The sequence below is a fragment of the Tasmannia lanceolata genome, unplaced genomic scaffold (assembly GCF_043159265.1).
Source record: "Tasmannia lanceolata isolate RefF3 unplaced genomic scaffold, GAP_Taslan_0.1 ptg000006l, whole genome shotgun sequence".
NCBI classification, from domain to species: Eukaryota; Viridiplantae; Streptophyta; class Magnoliopsida; order Canellales; family Winteraceae; genus Tasmannia; species Tasmannia lanceolata.
Genome location: NW_027518683.1, coordinates 8,862,268 through 8,887,187, shown reverse-complemented (window position 1 = coordinate 8,887,187; position 24,920 = coordinate 8,862,268). Strand labels below are relative to the sequence as shown.

The window sequence follows — 24,920 nt, the reverse complement described above, 5'->3', positions numbered from 1 at the left end:
TCTCACCTCCACCTCACCCTCTCAAGTCTCTCCTCCCACCTGCCCTACCCCTAACTCACCACTCCCGGACAGTAATTTGTCATGAAAAAAAAGGGCAGTGATATCCCCCTGCGTTTTCCGTTAAGTTTCAAAGCTAAAGGAAAACGTTAACAGTGGTGAATTTATCCTCGTACAGTGAGCCACTCTCACGAAAAACGTTTAACCGGGGGGGGGGGCGGGAGATAACTGCCCAAAATTTTTTGACCATTTTCAAATTGCATTTATTGCTTTATGGGAATTTGTGCTCCCTTCCTTTGTCTTTTAGTGGACCGGCTCCAATTGATGCCGGTTTTTCTTCACAAACCGCAATCCAGTCTTCCTAGCAGTGCTTGTGGTAGCCCACCACCCAAATCACAATACACATACACCACCTGACTTGTGGGTCGGGATGGCTTGGAACATTGCTAGATGTAAGGCTTTGGATTAGTTATTAGCATCATTCCTTTGGCCGTTGATATTGGCCCTGCCCTGTTTTGATAATTGTGCTAACTCATCTTGTATTTTATTTTTTAAAATGTTGTCTGAGGTTATTATGCTTCGAGCATAGTTAGTTAGTGAGACGTGAATTGGCAAAAAATACGAGACAGGAAAAACTCGAGTTTAATAGGGTATTGGTTAAAAAAACTGCAGTGAAAAGAAACAGTCAATACACAGAAACACAGAGAAAAAAAACGTTTTTATTTCATTTACAATTTTGTCATTCATAAAAGGGCAGTGATAAAACAAACCCCATATTGGGCAGTGCTGTGAGTGAGAGAGAGAGAGAGATTGGGGTCGATTTATCGCTGCCCTTGTAAAATATAGCAGGTAAAGTTGGAAAGTTGTCCAAAAACGTGCTTAATATGAAACGTTTTCCTAATAAATGAAGTTTTTTTTTTTCCACGTTTTTTGAAATGCTGTTTAAAACAAAGTTTTGTTAACTATAATCACATACTAATTAAAAAGGAAAAGACACGCTGAGTTTGTGCAATTACATCAGTAGCCTTTCCTTTTTGCCGTTATGTAACCCTTCCAATTTTCAAACCCAGAATCTATAGATTAGATCACACTGATACGGTGATACCAAAGCAAACAATTCTCAAACCTTCTTGACTTTCATTGCCTGAATAAAAAACAGAGAGAGAGAGAGACAGAGACAGAGAGACAGAGAGAGACAGAGAGATGAACAAGCAAAGAAGCAGTTTACTTGTGTTGTTCCATTTCTCATTCGCCCTTATTATACAAACATCCTTTGCTGGATCATCTAGTAGTTGCAAATCATGGCTCGTTCAATCCATTCCCACCGACATGCCTCACCTTTCTCGCGTCCCCGGCGTTCTATCCACCGGTACTCTCTCTCTCTCTCTCTCTCTCTCTCTCTCTCTCTCTCTCTCTCTCTCTCTCAAATTACTGAACAATACAAAAGAAAATTTTATTTTGTTGACATAGGGTATAGGGTATACCCACCCCATTTGACAAAAGAAAAATTCATTTCATATTTCTCTTGTTCTTCCCCAAACTGAAAAACCCTAGTTGGAATCTGACAAACAGCCGATGTTTTCCGCTGGTTGGCGGGAAATTCCACCGTGAAACTCGACGTTATTGCTCAGTACTGGGAGCTCTTAGCGCAGCCCCAAGACCCTCGGTCTGGGGACTATGGATACTCCAAAGATGATATGGAGAGGTTCGGAGCTTACGAGGGTTTTCATGTCTACAAGTCTATTGAAAATGCCGCCGATCGCAAGGTTAACATTAGGTAATTTAGCATGTTTGGATAAAATCTTGTTTACTTTCCCTTCATTTTAGAGAATGATAGAGACAAAACTGAAAAAAAGGAAAAAATTAGTAAGAATGATAGAAACAACTGAAAGTGATTTCATTATTTGGAGGGTCTAACAACATGGGTTGATATTAAATTATATTCCTCATATAGAATATGCTTGTTATATGCTTCAAAGATCTAGTTATATTAGGAATTTAGTAACTTTCCAAGGTACACAAGTAATGTATCTAGTGTTTGTATAAAAAAATATAAATATGGTTGTGCATGTGCTACTGTTTCAAAATGCTAAAACTGATGTAGGGAAAAGTAATATTTTCACCAATATGTATCTTCAATTCCCATTCAATTTTCCCCCTTTCTCCCAATTTTCCCTGCTAAAACACTGGCCTGAAATCATTCAAGAAAAAAAAAAACTGGCCTGAAATTCAGCAGAAACTCCCCACCAAAATCAAAAAATGTTTCAGCAAATAATTTAACTTGAACCCTCAAGATTAAAAGAACTCACTGATTTGACAACATCATACTACCCATCATGTAGCATCACACCTCATGAGCCTCGTAGAATCACTCTACAAGAAGAACCTCCAGTATAGCATCCAAAGGATTTTCATTCCAATATGATAATTGAAAAAAAGGAAACAGCTATTCAAAATCACTACAAAAGAATAAAATCATTTTCAAAAATCTAAAACCCTACTTTTGATCTCAATCCTTGATCTAGTCTCTCAAAAGACCTAACATAACCCAAAGAAAACTCTAACGGTTACCTAATTATAAGTTTTTGCCCCCAAAACACTTTTCAAGTTTTCCATTGATAGGACCCATAAAAATCACTTAAACGTATTAAGTAAAACCTTTTGTTTGCTAGGTAAGGTGGGATTGAACCTACGTCCTCTAGGTTGAGATGCAAAGATACAAAGTCTCCACCAATTGAGCTACTGGCCCAACCCTGATATTGATTAAAACCTTTATAATACCTAAATACCCATAGTCGAAGAACCAACTTATATTAATAATAGATAATAATATCCGACTTAAAGAACCCCCTCCCTAATAAAAAAAATTGCATGCACTTGATAGAGCCCATTTGTAAGTCACTTATGAGACTTGTAATAATAAATCAAATGACCTTTATGTCTTCTCCCCCTTTCCCTTCTCTTTTTCTTGTTATTTGCACATTGAATATGAGCATGCTCCACATCAAAAACTCATCTAACTCCTTTGTGTCAATGAATATGTTATAGGATTTTGTAGTATTGAATATGAGCATACTCCACCTAAAAAAAAATCATCTAACACCTTTGTGGCAATGAATGCATAATAGGATTTTGCAGCATTCTGGAGTCTATCCTGATTATGACAAAGAATCGTCCGACCTTGCTTCGGGAAGACCAAATGTGCAGAATGTGACCTTAATGCTTAGTGATTGGTGGGGATCTGGTATTGTCCATGCAAAGGTTTGGATATCAGATGGTAAAGACATCTATATTGGTTCTGCCAACAATGATTGGAAGTCTCTTACTCAGGTAAGCAGTTGTGTATAATACAAAACCAACCACGTCAATTATGATTTATGAATGAAGACATGATTTTTAACTGCTTATGTAAGTGTCCTGTAATGTTTTTACTCATAGAATAGATAATCTCAAAATCAAATTTGTTGGATAATATATTGTTGCTTCCAATTTCATGTTTCTTGGGAAATATTGTCTTAGACAGAAAAGGTTGCAGTGCTAGTGATGAATATTTTCTGATATTTACACATTCAATAGATGTATTGTTTTTTCTATATCTCCTTTCTGATATTCCCAAATGAGAATTCTAACATATTGACAGTTCTCCATGGATGTATGTGTTTTACAGTCATGATTTATGTCAATTAAATTAGTCAGTCCTTTTTCTTTCAAGTTTCTTGTCTGCATTAGCATTTGAGTGGGGTGCCTTCAGGTTATGTTTTTTACTATTTCTTCATTGCCGCATCAAACACCCATTACTTTGAGAGACCAAAATAGAGAGACCAACGAATTAAAGATTTTTCAAAGAGAAAATAATCACCAGCTTGATCTATAGATCTCTAATACTTATAATTCTAATCAGTCGAGTCTTCTTTAGTTCTTTACCACTTGTAAGCCTGACCTACGTTACCCTTCTTCCCAAACCTATTATAACGCCTTCTCTTTCTAATCTATACACTTATTGTTCGCTTTTAATGAGGCTTATTGCATGCTTCATTGTGACTTTCGATGAAACTTTCCACATGTTTCCCCTTTATTTTCTACAGCTTTTCACTTCCCACATTTTCTCTTTTCTAGATCCCTCGCTTTTCGCTTTTGCTTCCCACTGTAGCAACTATGTGCTAAATTGTAGGTTAACCTTTACATTTAAGCACAAGGTGCCAACCTATACAAATCTCCATGTGATAACATCAATCGGACAACAAAGTACAAGGACTATGTTATCTCCTTTTTCCTACTTTTTTGGAAGATGACATTTGACCATCTATAAACCCTTGCTTGGATGATTTTCGATTCTCCGATTCCCCCATAATTGTTGAGACTTCAACTACAACGTATTAGTAACCCTATGAGATGTTTTCCGGTTTCAAACAAAGATAATGCAGGAACTCCTTTCATCTTGTGAGGTATTTGGACTAGATATCGATGTCTTAACAAATTGTCCATGAATCTATTTCTAAAATTGTTGTTTTCTGATTATTTTTTTAAAAAACTACAAGTCATTTTCTTGATAGAGGTCCATAGGATTTTGTTGTACACAATGTGTTCAAAAATCTTATCTTCTTTGGAATCTTAGTCTAATAATAAGGAAAATTACCAAAAGCTTACCAACAAAACCCCGCCGTAAATTTTTGGATAATTATTTACCCTTTCACGAATAACATTAAAGACCTCAAGTATATAAACAAATAAAGAATAAACAAAATGGAAAAGGATTTGGTAACGCGACATAGTTATCATTTTGTATGGTAACACAGTCTAGTCCATCTTAAATATGACACTTCATAGTGATTGAGTTCTTTGATCTAGTTGACCCCCGCTAGTTTGTCCATTGCCTCTGGTTCCACCATCTTGATAATTATAAATCAATTGATCAATACCTTGATTAGATCATTCAATCGAGATTGTACCAAAGACAATACGCCAGACTAGTGGTGGTCCCTTAGATCAACGAAACTGATCACCACAAAGTGCCACATCTAAGGTGTGTTGGACCGTGTTATAAAATAAAAAAATGGTAGCATGATCGTGTCCTAGCAACCCACTTGGACTGTGTTATAAAAAAAAATGGTAGTATGATCGTGTCCTAGCAACCTTCTTAAACAATTATGAGATACCCTATTATTGAGTCCACCCACCTAAGGTCAAAATGTTTTGGATCATTCGTGTGATGGCACCCACCATAGAGAAGGGTTCTGGCATTTCTTCATAATTTTTTCTTCATCTTTGGAAAGATATGGTTGAAGTTGAACCCTTCTTTGTCAAAGACTTTTCTTCCAGCTCGAGCTTCAATATCACCTTTTGCTTGAGTAGGAGATGGATGTCCATCAAGTCGATCCAATCGATTGATGAATTAGTGTAGAGTTCCATTGGATTCTATTGGTTATACTCCACTTTGTTCTAGCATTAAAACTTGTATGTCTCAATCCATCCCAAGGAAGCAGGATTCTTCCCTAGGAGCCTTCGATTCCCGCTTCGATTCCCATTTCGATTCCCGCTTTCGATTCCCGCTCTGGCAACCTTGAGAAGGATTCTTCCCTGGGAGCCTTTGATTCCCGCTTTCGACTCCCGTTTCGATTCCCGCTTTTGATTCCCGCTCTGGCAACCTTGATCCATCCCATCCATCCAACGGTTCATGGCTTCTATTTGTCTCGTCATAGCACAATTATCACATGTAGTGTATGTAGCAGTGTTCATATGCAAGGTTTCGTGTTTCGGTTTCAATATGCATTCCGGTCATGATCGAAATGTAAACATGACCGTTTCGAATGGAAATTTTGGTGAGAATCCTATAAAATTACGAATACGTATGGAAGCATATGCAAATGATGAACATTTAAGATTAACCTTTAAGAATTGCTAGAATAAGCACAAATACACACTCAAAATCCATCACATAAGCAAAAAAATCGCCCATAATGATTTGATAACATCAAAAGCCTAGTGACATGCGTTGTCTTGCATGTCCGATACTTCAGTACATACCACATTTCACATGTAATTCATATAAATATTTATACAAAGAGTGGTGCTAAGGTGTAACGACCCGGCTTCCATTGCCTGAGGTCGCTACCAAAACCACTGAATTTTTTTTATTTTTTTTTAAAGAACAGATAACAAATAGCGGAAGCGATTAATTAAAACTAAATAAATTAAAACCTTCCCATCATCATTATTCTCGTGGACAACTAACAATAAAAAAAAAAATGTCTTCAAATTTGAGACCCACTAACATAATTAAACCCAAAGTTTGAATAACCAAAATAATAAATCATAAATCCAACTAAACCAAAACCACGGAAGTGACCATGATGTCAATCCGCACTCTATGACTCTAGCACCCCAAATGCCCGCATTGGTCTCATCAAATGTCTTCATTAGCAAAAGCTCCCTCCTCTTCACCTACCATTCCTGTAGGATATGTGGGTTAGAAGTAAGTAAAGGAAACTCTCTGAATAATGAAATTAAGTGACATGCATTTCACCATAATATTTTCTACAACAATAGAACAATAATAAAACATGAACTGTAGCAGTCTTATTATCAACTTATAACTAAAACAAATAATTGTAAGATGCAATGCGTGCGTGAAACTTTAAATGATCTCTCATTTTCCCCAATGATCATGCGGCAGTCCCCACTGATTTTCTCCTCATGTACTGCGGTGGCTTTCTAGCCTGGCCGGTGATCATTGACCATCAAGGACCCTCTGTTCCCTAATGGAACGTGATTCACTTTAGGATTTCGATCGGTTCACCACAAGGGTTCCTCCCAAATGTATCACCCACCAGCTGTCGTACGCTCTCGAACTGGTTGGCTTTTGGCTTTCCGCCCAAGGTTGGATCTAAGGGTTCTCCTTAGTCCTCCCTCCCGTTATTCCCAATCCTAAATATGTGTACAATTATTTTCCAATAAAGCCTTTCTTTTACAATCCAAATCTCAATTTTTCAATCATTATCCAATTCCAAGCATTATTTAATTGAATTCTGAATAACATGCCTAGAACAATCTATTCTTATTACACATGCTAAATTATTCATTTCATTATTACGGAAAATAGAATAATAAAACCACATCAACATTAAAGACATTATTAAGCGAGTAACCAGAACTTGCCTTGTCGTCAGAACTTGGGAAATTCGAAGCCACTTCTAACCAGAATTAGAGAAGCACAAATCCTGGAATCATGGAATCGCGCACACAACTAAGTTTTTCATTCAATCGCTAAATCTCATCCTAAGGTAGGGTACACATCCTAATTACACCTAGTTCTCTTTACTCCAATATTCCCAATTTATCTGAATAAGTGATTACTTATATTTAAGGTGTTAAATTAGCCGTCGATTACCAGCCCCTTACTACTTATATAACGATCATAGACATCAAAGTAATTTGATATTAAAAACATTGATCGAACTAAAATATAAGAAATTTCCTTAACTTAATATGAAAGTACTAATTTAAAAAAAATTCTTATTAGAGGACATCTACCTGTTTATATATATATATATATATATATATATATATATATATATATATAGAGAGAGAGAGAGAGAGAGGAAACTGTTGGTGCGCTTAAGCTCACCAAACTTATGGTGAGCTTAAGCGCCCAATCACATGGGGGCCCACTTTGTTAGGATGATCCAAACCATTCATTTGCAAGGCCTTATCATAGATAGGGGGTGTACTAAAAATCAGCTCCATAGGATCATCCTAACCCCTCCATTTGTGGAGGACAAAAATGGACAGACACAAATCTGCCCATTTTTGTCCTCCACAAATGGAGGGGTTAGGATGATCCTATGGAGCTGATTTTTGGTACACCCCCTATCTATGATAAGGCCTTGCAAATGAATGGTTTGGATCACCACAGAAAATGTGGGACCCATGTGATTGGGGAGCTTAAGCGCACCAACAGTTTCCTCATATATATATATATATATATGTATATATATCATAACAAAATTTCCAATAATTTATACGTATAATAGTACTTTCCTAAGGTACTATAAGATTTTCTTAAAAAAATTTGCACTAGATAACATTCAGTATTCTAGAGAAAATGATAAAGTTCATCGTATGATATTGCATGAATAATTTAAAGTTTCTATGTACCTATTTTCTACACAATAATACTGCCACGTAGAAAATTTTCAAAGTTAATATATATTGCTGACTAAACGGATTGAAAATAAAATCCTACGTTATATGCACGTTTATGTAGATACAGTGCTAACTTATAATACAAAATCACTTGATGTACATAAAGTATTAAAATTTCAGTTGAAAGCATAGTTATAAGGAGATATCAGTTAAATGAAATCTTGTTTGGCATAAAAGTATCGATTAATTTACGAACTCATTTTACATTGACAAAGTACAATTTTGATAATTAAAATCTTTTGCTTATACCTATCTAATACATGTGATATAAAAACAAAACAAAATAATATTTAATTTCTCTTGAACACTAATTTATTTGCCAAATGTCTATATAAGGTTCTGTTCCGAAAACAAAATTATTTATAACTCCAAGAGATATCATAATTATATAGAATATGGGCTTTGAAAGAAGGTTTTAGAAATCCAATCATTTTTTTTATAAGCCTATTCGAAGAAAAGAAATGATTAGTTTACTGAGCACTTACTTGTAATCAAATGGCTCGAGATGAACCTCTCTTCTCCTTTTTCTTTTAATTGTCGAACACCTCTCTCTCTCTCTCAAAAATTTTGTTGGGGATAGAAAAAGAAGCAATACACGATCATAAGAGGGAGAGAAAGAGAGGAAGGCTTCCTAATTTATAAATTGGATTCCTACCCAAGAAATCCCTATTTACATAAGTTTTCTATTTTTATTTACCATGCTTCCAATTGATCCACCAAGAAGATTAAAAGGTTAACAAAAGAAAATTCTTTGAATGCAAGATTGAAGGTGGCACATAAAATATTTTAAGGAAGTATGGGATGGCATAAGTGCACACGTCCCCACTTGGGAAAGTATACACGACCAAAATAGTTTGTAGAGATTTGTAATTCTCCACTTTTACAATCTTCCTTTAATTCCTCTTATTGGCTTTCCTTCTTTATAAGATTAGATCTTTTAGTCCTTTTTTTTTTTTTGTAAACCTTTGCAAAAGAATTATAGTTATCTAAATATGTATATAACTAGGGGCCACATGGGATGCCCAAATGGGGAATTTAATTGCCGTTCCCACTCCAATTTGGAGTGGGAGGCAATTAATTAGGAGAAAAAGGAGGGACGCCCCATGATATTTGGAAATTAGTAATATTTTCCCAATATTAGAGGCCTAAGAATTTTGGCTAAGATTTGATTTGCCATTTTTAAGGGATTGAATTACGGCAAACTTTTTGAGGCCCCCAATCATAAAAGTTATTTCTCAACTTAACTTTATATGCCAAGAATGCCCCTTCACTTATGCCTAGTGTAAAAATCTTGCTTGGGCATTCTTGACACACCCACTTTAATTTAAATTTGGGGTGGAAATATCAATTTTTTTTGTTTTACAAGACATAAACAAGAGGGTCGGTTAAGAAGGGATATGGTTTACACGGTTAAATTGTAGGGTCCCACCAAAAATCGAAAATTAAAGTCTCCACTGACTTTTTATAAAGTGCCAAAAATACCCCTTGAAACCCTTTAAATGAAACATATTAACTAGGTTAATTTAAATACACTCCGTATCATAAACTTTTAGGGTGAAAATATTTTAAATAAAGCCCCAAAAATTTCCAGTTACATTCTACGCCCCTTAATGAGAATCTCGTCCCCAAAATTCCGCCCTATCTAGAATAAGAAGTCAAATTAAGAAATCATGGTGTAGCACATCATACTAAGCAAATATCATAACATAAATCTCACAAAAATCTACGTACCTCATTATTGCTTGATAAGTTACTTCCTATACTTTCTCCCAAGACCAACTCGAGTTTTACCTTCTTCTTTCTAGCACTTGATACCTCTTCCCCAGAATATGGAGGCGTCTGGGTGAAACCTCTCATTTCATACGCCACCGACGACGATGATTCGCTATCCCCCCTTCGACAGATTTTTCTTTTCTCACCAACTGTTGACGGCATCGGCTTCTTTGAATCTCTCTTCGAAGACTTATCGAAGATCGTCTGATCTAGTGACGGAGGATGAACAGGAGAAAGAGGGTGCTCACTAGGTTCGCTTTCCGATGAGGAGTCATTGATTTCAATTATGGCTTCCCTTTGCACCCTATCAATGACTTCATTCACTTGCATAATCATTAAGCACTGCTTTGTCATGCATTTCCTAGTGGTGGTCAACATGCGAACCATCCTAATTATCCAAAACCATCCAAAGGGTTAAGTCATACAAGATGCTTATTTTAAATAAAACCATGCGGTAGATAATTCTTCACAAGTCACAAATTCCTTCACGGATAAGGCTTGACTGCATTTCTATGGGTATCATCATCAATACATATACATATTTGTCATCAAAATCAGAAGAATCATTTAACAATAAAGGTTTCCAATTTTCATCTTTTAGTAGGCCGAAATCACGTACAAATTTAAAATTTTATAAATTTCTATTCCGCCATCTACCACCTACTAAATCCCTTTAGAATCCTCCAACTTATTCGGATCATGCTCCAAAATAAGCGTCACATCTCGCTTCAAGGCTCTAAGAACTACTCCCTATCTCGAGGCTAATGAAAGCCCTAACTAAATTCCCTAAAATCCTCGAATTTCTCCCTTCTATAAATTCTACCATTTGCTACTCACAACTTCCCTACGCCGCTTACGGATACAAGACAACATAAGTTGCTCTCCTAAGCTAAAATTTCATACTCTAGCAATTTCCTCACGAAAGAAAAGATCCCATCTTCTACATGAACATCATATTACACTCAAAACGTAAAAAAAGATGCAACCACTTATGATTTTCTTTACTAACCTCCACCAGAATAAATAGGCGCCTCCGCATCACCTCGAGTAAGTGCGAAGAGACGACTTGACTGAGCGTCCCTTCCTGCATTCTGAGGGCGATTTTGGTTTCCCTTCCACTGGTTTTGGGCAGGTGCAGCTGGATTTGCTGACGAAGTTTGCCTCGAAGGTTGGGTTTGCTGAGGCGGACGAACAGGTGCACCACGGACTGCCTACGCAATCGAGGGCAATTAAATTGCCTATGACCGGGGTCTCCACAAGTGTAACATACCTCCATGGTCCGCCAACATTGACCAGCATGCCGCTTTCCGCAGGTAGGACATAAGACAACCGAGTTATTCCCTTCCACCTTCTGCTTCTTCTGGGGTGGAGCAAAAATCTTGCTTCCAGACGAAGCCATCCTCGAACTTTGAATAATCTTCTCACTCCTTTCGACCACTTCGGCCTTTTTATAGGCCTCGGTTAAGGTTTCGGGGTCTAGGAGGATAACGCTAGCCATAATCGAAGGCCGAAGCCCGCCAATAAACTTTCGCACCTTATCTGCCTCGGTTGATGCATATCCAGGTGCATACCGAGACAAGGTTCTGAACTTGCTTCCATACTGGGCTACTGTCAAATTTCCTTGCCTTCAGGATGCGAATTCCTCGGCTAAAGCGTCCTTGACATGAGACGGAAAGTACTGATTGTTAAACCGGTTTTTAAACTGGGTTCAAGTCCCCTGTCCAACCCCCGGATAGCTTTGCTCTACCGATCTCCACCAAGCTCCCGCATCCTCTGTTAATAAAAAGGATGCCAACTGAATTTTCTGCTCATCATTACATCCCATGACCGCGAAGATACGTTCTATTTCAATAATCCAACTATCAGCTACCATCAGGTCTCCGATTCCCTTGAATTCTGGGGGATGATAATCCCTAAACTGGCGATGTAGCCGATTTGGATCATTCCCTCGATGATGGCCACCAAGATGAGCGGCAATGTTTTGAATAGTCGCTTGACTCGCCGCCTGGGTCTGAGCTTGATCCCTCATAAAATTTGCAATCATCCGCAGCGGATCCTGGTCATCCCCTTCCTGACCATTGCTAGATACGGCAGCACCCGCTCTCCTCTGATATGTATTCATCTGATGAAAAAAAAAATCTAACATATGTTATTATGAAAATATCTTTCTTAATGCAACAAACGGCAATTTAGGGGTGGGTTGGTACATTTTATTTACATGCATCCTAATAATCGATATCGGTGTGTTTTTTCTTTCTTTCTTACATACAAGGGAAGTTCAATTGTGATGCGTAACCCATTTCTAAGACCTACCCAAGACTCAATCCAGGTTCCTTACCGACTAAACCTGGCCTAGCTCTGATACCACAACTGTAACGACCCGGCTTCCATTGCCTGAGGTCGCTACCAAAACCACTGAATTTTTTTAAGGTGCCAAAAATACCCCTTGAAACCCTTTTAATGAAACATATTAACTAGGTTAATTTAAATACACTCCGTATCATAAACTTTTAGGGTGAAAATATTTTAAATAAAACCCCAAAAATTTCCAGTTGTTACATAAGGAAACCTGCTGCCTAACCAAGAGTGGAACTGAACAAATCCCTACATGCCACATGCCACAGGAGGGATAGATTTGCCATTTTGAGAAAAAAAAACTAGAGGACGTTATTGTTAACGTGTGATGAGGTTATTTGTTTAGTTCCATTTTCGGTTCCCAACTCGGTTACCATAGAATTATTCTTATACATAATACATGCATCATATTTCACATTAAATTCATATAAATATAGTTATTGAATACATACTGGTCTAGTGCATTGACAGTTTTGGTTTCGCCATGTGTTTTAGTTTTGGTATGTGTTTCAGTGGGAATGGAAACAACATTTCAGTTGTTTGGTATTGATTTTGGTTAAAATTTAAAGCTATGTTCATATGAACATGACCTTGGTAGTGCCCATCGCAATCATAATTCCTCATAGTTTATCCGCACAAGACCTCAAAAGGAACACTTGCCCCTTGATATGAAATATGATGTAGCCCCCTAGGAAGCACGGGTACTCTCCCGGGGATCCCGTACCCGTATCCAGCACGTATGGGGTGCGGGTACACCCTGGGTACGCACCCCATACTTTTTATAAAAAAAAAACCTTTTTTTTTTGTGTTGTGTGCGTCGAGGGTGCGCATCCGTCTCACCCGACATGGAGTTGGACACGGTTTTTACTTTTTTTTATAATTCCATCTAAAAGATGCAGTTTTCCATGAAAAGTTTTCTATTCCCTGTTAAAAGAGTTTTTTGCTTGTTAGTAAAGATGTGCTGTCTTATATGTAATAAATGCTTTTAATAAAAGTCTGCAGCTTTTGTGTGACTTCTGCTTTATAAGTCTGCTACATTTTGACAATTTGACAAGTTCTGACAAATATATGATCTTTATTATTTTCTTTCTGCATAGAAACCTGACAGCTGCACTGAGTAATATCTTCCATAATACGAAAGCAAATAATACATAAGCATACTAAAAAGCATGTACATTATATTAGACTTGCAAATACTTGTTGACAGCAATAAATATAAATATATATGTATATTGATATGAGAAGGTTGCTGCCCGCGCCATAATGGCACTGACACACTTTGAAATTTCTGAAATGACAACTATGAGAAATATATGATAGTATAAACATAGACTTGCTACAGCAAAACCGAGAGGAAAGACACTTAGTTTTTCCATTTCTAATTTTTAAAAGCTATTTACTAATTTAATGGGGGTGTTTTTTTTTTTTTTTTTTGGGGGGGGACGGGGGGGGAGGGTTATTGTTATTTGATTGTATTTTTTATTTTTTATAAATATATAATAAAAAATTAAAATATATTATTATATTCGGCGTACTCAAACGTACCCGCACCCGGGTTTTTTGGAAAATCACGTGCCCGCGTACCCGTGTCGTGTCGTACCCGCACCCCGTACCCGTACCCATGCTTCATAGGTAGCCCCAAACCAAAGGAAAAAAGAGAAATCAAACTTCATGAACTGGAGCAATAAAATACCTTCATTGAAGGTCAAAATGGAGAGAATAATGGAATAGTGACTGCTTTCACTAAGAGAAAATAATCCAAAGCTTGATCTACAACCTTACTACACCCACTTACTCTTTCTTGCTAGTTTCAATCTCACAAAAGTTTGCAAATCTCACTTATGAAAAAAATCCCTCCTTATGACTATTTATAATTGTCTCTGCCTCCTTTCTTAGTAAGTAAATCTTCATTTTATCTAAGGAGATAAATTAATCCTTATCCTACTTGATAAACTCAATTATTTTTAAACTCAGTGAATCTAGAAACTCATGTAAATCTGCAGGGAGGGCTTCTCATTTCAGTTAATGTGTCAAAATTCCAGAAAATCTGTCAATTCATCCTAATTTGCAGGCTAAGCTTTCCATTTAAGAAAAATATGCCAACCTATAAAAATCTTGATATGCCATCATATGTTGACATCATCTGGGCTGCATACTAAAAATGCTATTTTTGCATATTTTTCTAACTCTTTTGAGATTCTAACGTGGCCACATCCATGGTCCCACGCTCCCTGCCATCATCTCCAATCTGTTCGTTCCTCCTGTGATTAAACATTTCTTGTTGTGACTGTCTCCAACAGACATAATATTCCACTTGTCATCATCTCCAAGAAACATTTGCTACTTCGCCAAACTTGGAGCGTATGTTGCATGAGGACGGATACAAGTGTCAGAATCCGACATGGGCATTGAGTGCCATGTTCGCCTAACGTTGAAATAAAAAAGGATTCATGGATTCTACTAATTTTAATTCTTTTACATGATAAATCAATAATATGGTTATAAATTGAGAATTTTGGTAGGTTAAAAAATATATATAATGTTTTAGTTTCATAAAAAAATAAATTACTACAAGGATATATAAAACTCAAAAGTCAAAACATGTGATAATTGTAAGTTTGTAGTAGCATTTAGAAAAAAATAGGTTAAAGAGATTTAGAGGTGTCCCAGTGAATCATAAAGTACTGGAATCCGACACGTATCCAACACGGTTACTTCCCCGATTCAGAAGAATCCATGTTACATTGCTTGGAGCACATCAATTAAGGTGTCGCTCTCCTAGAAAATCAGATTCCCGCCCCTAAAAGAGGGTTTTGGGACTCTGGCCATATTTTTTAGTTAGGTCCAGTTTTTTGAAAGGTGTTTTGCTGCTTTTGCATCAATTAGGTTTCCTAGGGAATGGAATAACCCATTCTTCATGGAATCTAATTACCCAAATTAGAGTTGTCACTCAGAGAAAAGGCTCGGGACCTTAAGATGATCTCTCTGTACAGTGCTGTCTCAGGATCCAAATTTCATATGAGCAGTTAAATAAATTCATGAAAATGTATTGGAGTACTTTACCCTTTCAAAACTGCTTCTTTGCGAGCAAGTAGTTTGAGTTTTATCCACTAGAATGTTGGTTTGCAGGTTCATTATTTTACCTTTTTTCTAGGTGAAAGAAGTTGGTATTTATCTTGTTGGTTGTCCAAGCATAGCAAAGAAGGTGGAGATCTACTTTGACAACCTGATGAAACTTGCATCTCTCAATTCATCTGTTTACACAAAAATAGTTTGGGATAAACAGTGGCAAGCTCGTAGAAAAGTACCTTGCTGGTCACATTTTGTCCATCTTCGACAGAGGTGTAGGTATGTCATTTGCATAACTTTAAGCATATTGTTCGAATGCCAAGTTTAATTTGATTTTCTCGCTTATTTTCCCTGCACGTTATTTGAATTTATTTTGCATTGTTAAATATCTCCGTATTACTTGACACTGTCCCTTTCATCTCGGGACTGCATGATACTACCACTGTCATCGTCCATAGATCTGTTCAGGATTCATTTATATGCTTGTAGAGTATCCTTTGGCTAATAAATAGTCCTATAATATTTTCAATTTGCTTACCAGTCCTTTCTTGCTTTACTTGATTAATTTGTGGTTGTGTTTAGCTCTAGTTGTCTCTTTCCCAAAGTACCAAACTACCCTCCAAATAAAGATAACAAAGCAACTTAAAAGGGATGCATAGACATTGAGGTCTTAGGTGGTGCTATGGACATCCTGGTGATGGTTCTATGCATTGATTAGAAGTCTCAAAATCTTTTTTTCCATTGGTAATCTCATTTACTTCTGCACTAATGAACACTGCTTAGTATTTCACATGAGCAACAAAGGGACGTGTGGTGGTCCATGTGGACTATAGTCCACAAGCTATCCTTGGTTGGAACAGTTTTGACACCCATGAGTTGATATATGGCTCTCATGCTTCCACGAATGGGGGCCTCTTTACTATATAACCCGTGCCTGCTAAAAGAAAGTACCTTAGGGGAGGAGCTTCCAAAAGCACTCTAGACTTGGGTACAGTTGGGCGACCCTATTTCTCAGTTTTAGAACCTTGATTAGGGTACTTTTTATTTGCTAGACAGAGTGATGGAGAAATGCATGAAAGAAGCTCCTAGTGTCATTTTCTACATTTCTAGAAATGCTTGGAAGAAGCTCCTACTGTCATTTTCTGAAATTTATAGGAAATATCAAATATATATTTATAATCAAGTTGACCTTTTAGAAAGGCTTGAAGATGCCTATATCAGGGCATTTGACCATAGACTATCTAGGTAAGAGAAATATAATGACTTTTGAATACAAGAGTTTCTTGATGGATAGAATTATATGATAAGTTAAGAACCAAATCTCTAGCTGGTAATGACTTTTGAATACAAAAGTTTCTTGATGGATGGGATCATATTACAAGTTTAAGAACCAAATCTCTAGGTAGTTGTTGATTATGAAGGAGTTCTGAATTTTAGATTTTTTGAGGTATCAATCCAAGTTCTATGTAGGAAGTGGGGCTGTCATTTTTTTTAGCTTCATAAAAGGGAGTGTCAAAGCGTCATTTGGTGACCTTCTACAAGCATAATTAAGCTAAATTTGATGGTAGTTACACTGGGAGTAGGGGAATGCTAAAAGAGAGATTTACAAGCTCTTTTCCTGGTGCATTTGGTGTGAAGGACATGTATGAAGCCTAACAGAGAGCCTTACTTGCTAGTCCACATGTTTTAGTCTCTGTGTGTGCGTGCATGCGCGCACACGTGGGTGGGGGTGTGTGGGTGGGTGAGGGGGCGCGTGGGTGAGGTGGCGGGGGCATTTGGTGACCTGCTAGCCATCCTCTTCTTCACAACCTTTTCTCATTGAAACTGTTTTTTTTTATAGTGTGTGTGGTGGCAGGGGCATTTGGTGACCTGCTAGCCATCCACTTCTTCACAACCTTTTCTCATTGAAACTGTTTCTCATTTGGTGACCTGCTAACCACCTTCTTCACAGCCTTTTCTCATTGAAACTGTGTTTTTTCTTTATTACCTCTTCAGGATATTTTGGATAGTATCAACGATTATTGACTTTTTCATCAAGGTTTTTCATGATTGTTGGGTCAAGTTGCCAGTTTTTTTGGAAGGGAAGGATTGTTTGAAAGTTGTGCCCAACGAAGAGCCATTGGAGCTTTGGGAAATTGCACAAGATTTTCAATGGGGAAGCAAAGTTTTCGGTGTTAGAGAACAAAAAATTCCAGTTAGCTACAAGCACAATATTTGTTGATGTAAGAGGTGTTTGAAGTAGGGATGGCATGAATAAGCCTATTAGCTAAACCACAAAAAAAAAGTTTCTATGGAAACCAACTAAACATAGTTTTTGCCCCTTTCAACGAAAAAGTAGGGTACTTTTCTTTTCCTTTCCACGATCTGGAAAGCAACTGAACGGTTTGGAGTTTCTGGATGGAAACAAGTTTCACCACCATAACAAAGAGAATCACCTTATAGAAAGTCAATACTGATCTCTTTTACTTGTTATTTTCATTTTCTATACCCCTTTCTCAAATATAATTTATGTTTCCAACTATGTTAAATGGAGCAGTGCTTCAAAGGGAAATATTGCTTTTTTGTCTATTTGAAATTTCTATCATAATATTTGTTACATGACAGCCATATTCAATGTATATCCAAAGCTACTAACAGTTGGGTTGCATCTTATGCCCTAGTACTTGTGAACTTAACAAGTTATGACCCACTATTGTTATGATCAGGGAATGCAATGTCAACCAAGGTTTCAATCCCAGAACCACCAAGAAAAGGAGAAGAGGAAAAATCCTCACACTGCTTTTTTTGCTTTTTTTAACGGCAACAATCTTTATATTGCTTTGTTAAAAGTTAACAAAGTCAGATTGAATTTATGGACAGGTCGCCTCTGCCTAGTTATGTTGAGGTTCCCCATGTAACAGGCTATCCTGTATTATCAGACCCATATATGTTTCGAGTGCCAATTGAGACTGCTGGATACAACAAATCTACTACTGAACACCACTCAAGCTATCTTTCCTTTGCTCCTCCGGAGGTAACTAACTTACCCCATAACATTTTTCTTTCTAACATGCTTTTTTTGGCAATTCGCATACTAAACTAGTTGAGAAACAATTTCTTGTCGTCACTTCCTGCTAGTCAAGGATTTAAAAATGCTAGAAGATAAAGTTTTTGCTTCTTATGGAAGCTATGCTGGTTATATCATTTCCTCGGTTATGAAATGGCATTTAAAAATGGTCCATTGGTCCATTAGCTGACCATTCAAAGGTATTCATATTATCTGCTTCAAAAGTCATATTGCAGTTGCCAATATTCTGGTAGAACTATAACCATCATAACTTGATTGGGATATTTCTTGTCATCGTCATACTTACTCTGAATCCACCATAATCACCCCATGCATTGTTTGGTTGTAATTTTCTGATCCCTATCTTGGACAGCTGTAGTCAATATATCTGTTATCCTTAGTGTTTGGCTAACTTTTTTTTTTTTTGAAAGATGACAATTTTATTGATAGCTGTGAAATTCCATATAAGTGTGGGGACGAGGCATCCCACCAGTGAGGCATTGCTACAGCTACTGCAATCCCTAAGTTACAGTCTCATCTGAAATCATGCTGCACAGGAAGCAATCCAACCGTCGTATTTTCATAAGCAGACCAACAGGTGTCCCACAGTTTGGCCACAAATTTCTGTTTGATATCCATAAGCTCTGATTAATTATTAGATGCCCAATATTCAAATTCGGAAAATAGCACACACAATTTTCATCTGATTGCTACCCTTTTTAAGATCTTGACAGTTCGGCCCTTTACAATGTGGGTTGGCAATTGCCTACCATTTTGGCCTTGCTCTCTTTAGAGGGTGTGTTCAATATTTGAGAAACCTATTTGTTACTGCATGCAATTACAGTACACAATATGCAAGTTTTAAGCATTACTTGTGATTCAAACATTATGTTTATAAATAGTTTTGAAAGAATTTGTTTCATGATACATATTAGTAGGAGAAAACAGGGGCGGAGGCACATACAGCATGAGGGGGGCCTCCCCCCCCCAATGAATTGCAAAATCCCTTTTTGGTTTATGACTTTACATGCATGCTTAGTGGCCATGGCCCCCCCAATGACCAATCCAGGCAAGTGTAAATTAGTCCGCCCCCCCCCAAGTGTAAATTCCTGGCTCCGCCCCTGGGAGAAAAGATGAATCACCCTTTTGGTCATTGGAACAAAGATGACCTTTTCTTAAAGAAATGGAATTTGGAGAAATGTGTATTACTATTACAATGAAATTTGATAATCTGACATGTACTACGTTTCCCATTTGATTGTGATACCTCCTTTATTGTTTAATGCTTTTATTTTTTTTATTGCATTCTTTTATTCCCTTTTCCATAAAGTAGGGCCAGGACTGCATTGAGGAAAAGAAGTAAAATTAGAAAATATCGAGGAAGCATAGGTTCCAATAAGGAAAGAAAAATGAAATGTTTATTACAACTTTCTATGTCATGCAATATCTTTATCGGTTCATTTTTTTTCTTTTGAAGTTTGAATCTGTTACATTTTGTTTCTATGCTTTTGCATCTTGTTCCACCATGGAAGAGTCGGCCTTTCTATCATTATGTCAAAGCTTTCATATTGAACGTCAATTTTTTGGCTTATTTGGTTCTTTTTAAAGCCAAATCAGGTAATTTGGTCACCTAGATGAAAATTTGAAAATCCAGTACTTTTTAGGAAATGACCAAATTAGATACCTCTTCATTTTCAATAATCACGATTCTTCTAAACCAACAGCATGAAGAACTGAAGATCTGGTATTAACTTCTGGAGATCCTTCTGCATATACCTTCTCCCATCAACTCAATTGTGATGCAGTTTATTTACTTGGATAATTGTTGTGCAGCTGTCATTTGGTAAGTTCCAGTCAGATGAACAGGGATGGGTGGATACAATTAAGTCTGCAAGGTTTGGGGGTACTGTCAGAATTAGTTCTATGGATTGGCTCGGTCAATCTCAATATTCGAAACCAACAGTTTATTGGTCATCCCTTTCATCTGCAATTTCAGAGGTACTTATCATGATTCTTGATGAACAACTATATCTGGCACTTTGTATGACAGAACATGTCAACATATTCTTTCGTCGAAACCAACTTTAGGATGAAAATCCCCATTTTTATGTTTTTTTATTATTTCATTCTCAATTAAATTTCAGTTTCTGCTCAAAAAAGGGGGGCTCAAGCCAGTTTTAAACTTTTAATACATTTTTAAATTAGAAACAGGGAGTTTTTCAACGTTCAAAACTGTCTAGGGGTCAATATAAAACATGATTAGAACTACTCATTCCTTCCACAACCACTGTCTGGGGTTCATACTAAACATGATTCAAAGCATGGTTTGCAATTTCGGATTTCGGTCGAAATTTAAAACCATGATTCAAAGTACACAAATTCCTTCTACAACCAAATTTTACTAGAAGGAAAAGGGTTTCAATCTAGCATACCCTATAACTCATTAAGGCTAGCCACATGTCAGGATCTCTTTTCTTTCTATGGTAAATAACTCGATTTCAGGATTTTCTCATTGTGGCATTACTTAGTTTTCATGTCAAAAAAATCTATATTTACATGCTAGGAAGATATGAAAGATAATAAATGTTAATCAAAATCTATGTTGACCTATCAACAGAAGGTTGAAACAATACGTATCTGCCCGATCGAAAATACATATCGGCCATGTCGGCGATATGCATGTGAATTGGGTTATACTTGTATGGATTCTCAAATAGAGTGGCACACTATTTTCTGGCCACGATTTTGTGTTTACTTATATTTATAATTATTTTTGGCTGCTTGAATTAAAAACTATGATTTGATCATTTTAACATTATTTATTATATTTGTAATGTGCTGAAGAGTATATCAGTTGCCTGTTTGCTTGCTTGCTTGTCAAGTTATTTCTTGCTATTACTTGAACTAAAGCGTAGAAACAGTTATTTTAACTAAAGAAATGATCAAATAAAAAATAGGTAAAACACTAACACAGATCATAAAAAATTCAGAAAAAGTCAATGCACATTTCTTGAAGTTTCATCATTTGCATGTATTTCCATACACATAATTTTTACAAGATTTCAACCAAAACTGACATGTTTCCTTCTTTGGTTGCTACGGTAAAAACGACATTGAAGACCATACCTGCAAATCACAATTCAGTTACCACTGTTGCATTGGCTCCTCTTCGCCTTATGACTAATGCCGGAGTCTTCCCTTCTTATAAGTTGATAACTTCCAAATCCAGCATGGAAAGCTTCAAAAACATGGTTTTAAAATATCTTTATTTCAAAATATCGCGAAATACCGAAGCTTTAAAATGTCGTGATATATTGCGTGATAAAAATTTTTTAAATTGACATATTTTTATTGATACTATGAAAATTACATTGGGGACCAGAAGTCCTACTTGGCATTACATAGCATCAAATAAAGTTGGTCAGGGCTTACCCTGAGCCAGAAAGACTCAACAAGAACAACAAAAAGATGCGCCCTTTCTTCCTGAACCATGCCATGGGCCAGTCTTACACTACAATCAATTCAAAAAAAGCTTTCCCCAACCATGCCCAGCCAACTACCCTGCACTACAATCATTCCAACCTACATCCATGATCCATCATCTTCCTCAAACAGCCTCCAAAAAAACCCCAACACTTCTTTAGCAGTAACACCACCACATTCCTTCACTAACAGCAACGTAGAAGAACTTCTGGGCAGCAATGCCTCGACAAGCGAAAGACCATGGTCTCTCAAGCTATTGAGGATCTAATACTTTTCTTAGCGTACCTGGAATCTGGTTTTATATGGGACAATTACTTCTGCTATCTCTCCAATCCACCATTCTAAAGTATCACCTTAACACCGACCAACAGAACTAAAACCAACTTCATGGATCCCACGAACTAAATAACAAAACGCCCAACTTACCCTTTGAACATCCTTTTTTCCTTCCTCACTCTACTAGTAATTAAAAACAACAAATATAACCATATCTATACTCAACACTTTATTGGAGACAAGTATTTGAAACCCTCAGTACCCCACCTACTCTTAACCAAAAAGCCAAAAAGTACAATCGTCCAGGGGTCAACTACTGAATTAACCATAACTAGGGCCTATCCTACCAGATTTGGAGTAGAATTTTAGGAGGTTCACCAATCTGCTTTTATCTTCTTTGACCCTAATTTTGTAACTAAAATATTCTCCAATATATTCATAAGGACATTTTCTTGAGATCTTGGCCCCCTAGCCTAGGGATTTGAACCATCATAATATCCGCCAGGGTCTTGATAGCCAAAACTCTTCCTTGCTTTTGGGTGATAGCCAATTGACTTGATAATCTTAACGGGTGCACCCAGGCAGGCAACTTTCCGCCTAGGGGTAGGGAATTTTGGCTTAGATGTCTCGGGCCTTGCAAACGGTAAGCCTGATTGATCGCTTTCAGGACTCACCACACCTTTCATCGAGGTGAGCCATCGGCACTTCCTTGGGCGGCAAAACTAGAAGATTCGATTGGTTAGATTTGAAATATTCGATTGGCAAAACCTGATATATTGCCTGGATATACATCGTTGTATTCTAAAATATTGCAAAAATATCGTGAAATGCCGGCCGATATATCATTATTGGAGGTATGCCAATACTGATATACATCAGAATATTGGCCAATATTTTCTGCTATTTAAAGCTATGCTTCAAACCACAGACTTGTTGTCATTAATAGGAAAATATGAATAAGAACCATTCTGTTTCGATAGCATGTTACATCTTACCACAACAATATTTCCATTTCTAGCCATGGTTGTAAACTTTATACCGTCAGTTTGTAAATCAGTCTTTGTTGATAAATTGTTTGCCTTTTGTTTAGTCCACCCTGCACATTCTGACTTAAGTGTTCAGTTCAAATTTTAAATTATCTTCTTGAAGATTGGCTTTGGCATCTAACAATGTGACTGAAAATAGGTTGTCTTTTCCAACCGTGCAACCGTCAAGATACTAGTGGCCTATTGGGCACATTTTATTGAAAATACAGATCAGTATCTGAAGTCCCTCCTGTATTCCAACATTCTATGTACATCTTCAAAGTACAACAAATGTGCCGGTAAAGTCGAGATCAAGTACTACAAGGTGCCTGGGTTCAATATGACTGGAGCAGCCAAACAGAAAGGAAAAAGTACAGGAAATATTTACCCTGGTTTCTCCAGAGTCAACCATGGCAAGTACGCAGTTAGCGATGTGCGGGCCCACATTGGAACCAGCAATCTTTTATGGGATTACTTCTATACTACAGCAGGGGTGAGCTTTGGGACATACCACCCCGCCATTGTCTCGCAGCTTCAAGAAATCTTTGATGCAGATTGGAATTCACCCTATTCTGTTCCAGTTGAGCCATTACAGGGAGCTTGAAGACCAGCTTACGGAGGGCAACACCTTGAAACTTTTTAAGTTCTTAAATTGATTCGAGATGATGAATATTTTATTTGAAGAACCAAAGAAATAATGGAAAAAGAATTGAGAAAAGGGTGTGCTGAATTAATTAGAGAATGACACCTAGATTAGCTGAATTCTTTGCAGAAACGGTAGCAACTGTATCCATTCTTTCAGGAGGAGAAATGAAAAAAAAATGTGCTCAATTTTATCTCTAGTTCTGAGATGTTTTGGAAATGTTTCTATTGAGTTTCATGATATAGAACTGTATGCAGCAAAAGCCAGACCTTATTTGGCGTTGAGCTTTGTTTTCTTCTCAGTGTTAAGCTCTGTTAATGTGGTTTTTGCGTACTTAATCTGAACATTACTTATGTGCCATAGCCCAAAATCACACCAATCAGTCTATCCTAACCATCCAGTTAGAGTATTTTTAGAAATTGATAGCTGGAAACTAAAAAATGTAGACTAAAGTTCTACGTAAAATGGATCGAAGTCCTTAACTGATTAAGATCTTTAAATTGGTATGGCTTTTGGGCTGTGGCCCATCAATGATAGAACTCACTTGATGAACAGATCAGATATATATGTGCATTACATCTAGCAAATGCAATCTCTCTTAACTAGAAGGAATAACATCGCTCTCCCTCCCTTCTCTCCCTCTCTGTCACTGCCAAAACACTGGACTGTCATTTTTATTGGTGCAAATTATGGGAAATGGGAATCTTCCTATTCTCCCTGAGACATGAAGAAAATATATAGGAGAAGGGGTTAACAAGGCCCTGTTCGTTTTGGATTTTGAGTATTGATTTTGACTCCAAAACTGATCATGGGACAACTCAGAAATAAAAATAAAAGGTCTTATCTATTTCTTATATAAAATGGGAACACTTGAGCGGGCTGAAAAATGTTTGTGCACAGGGCATGCCATTTTCTCGTTAGATTCCCCCCCCCCCGCATTGATTATGACACCCGTCACTCTACCGACTGGTTGTGATAGGTTCTCGGGGATCAAAACAGCCTTTAACAGCCAACTAGAATGCAAATGTATTCTTCTTTTTTCCCCTGAAAC

General features: G+C 37.1%; 1 protein-coding gene across 4 annotated transcripts; it reads left to right on the top strand.

Moving 5' to 3' along the window:
- The first annotated feature begins 1,027 nt into the window (after positions 1-1,027).
- On the top strand, positions 1,028-24,164 carry LOC143879563 (uncharacterized). Of its 4 annotated transcripts, XM_077382008.1 has the most exons (8): positions 1,028-1,169; positions 1,200-1,366; positions 1,570-1,774; positions 3,126-3,327; positions 15,482-15,675; positions 18,256-18,409; positions 20,276-20,440; positions 23,387-24,164. In XM_077382008.1, exons 2-8 carry the CDS (start codon positions 1,201-1,203, stop codon positions 23,828-23,830), a joined length of 1,530 nt encoding a protein of 509 aa, XP_077238123.1. In that variant the 5' UTR covers positions 1,028-1,169; position 1,200; the 3' UTR covers positions 23,831-24,164. The 4 variants fall into 4 exon arrangements, with proteins under 4 accessions (XP_077238123.1, XP_077238124.1, XP_077238121.1 ...); XM_077382009.1 differs by lacking the exon at positions 1,570-1,774; XM_077382006.1 differs by having other exon boundaries at positions 1,072-1,366.
- Positions 24,165-24,920: the final 756 nt, after the last annotated feature.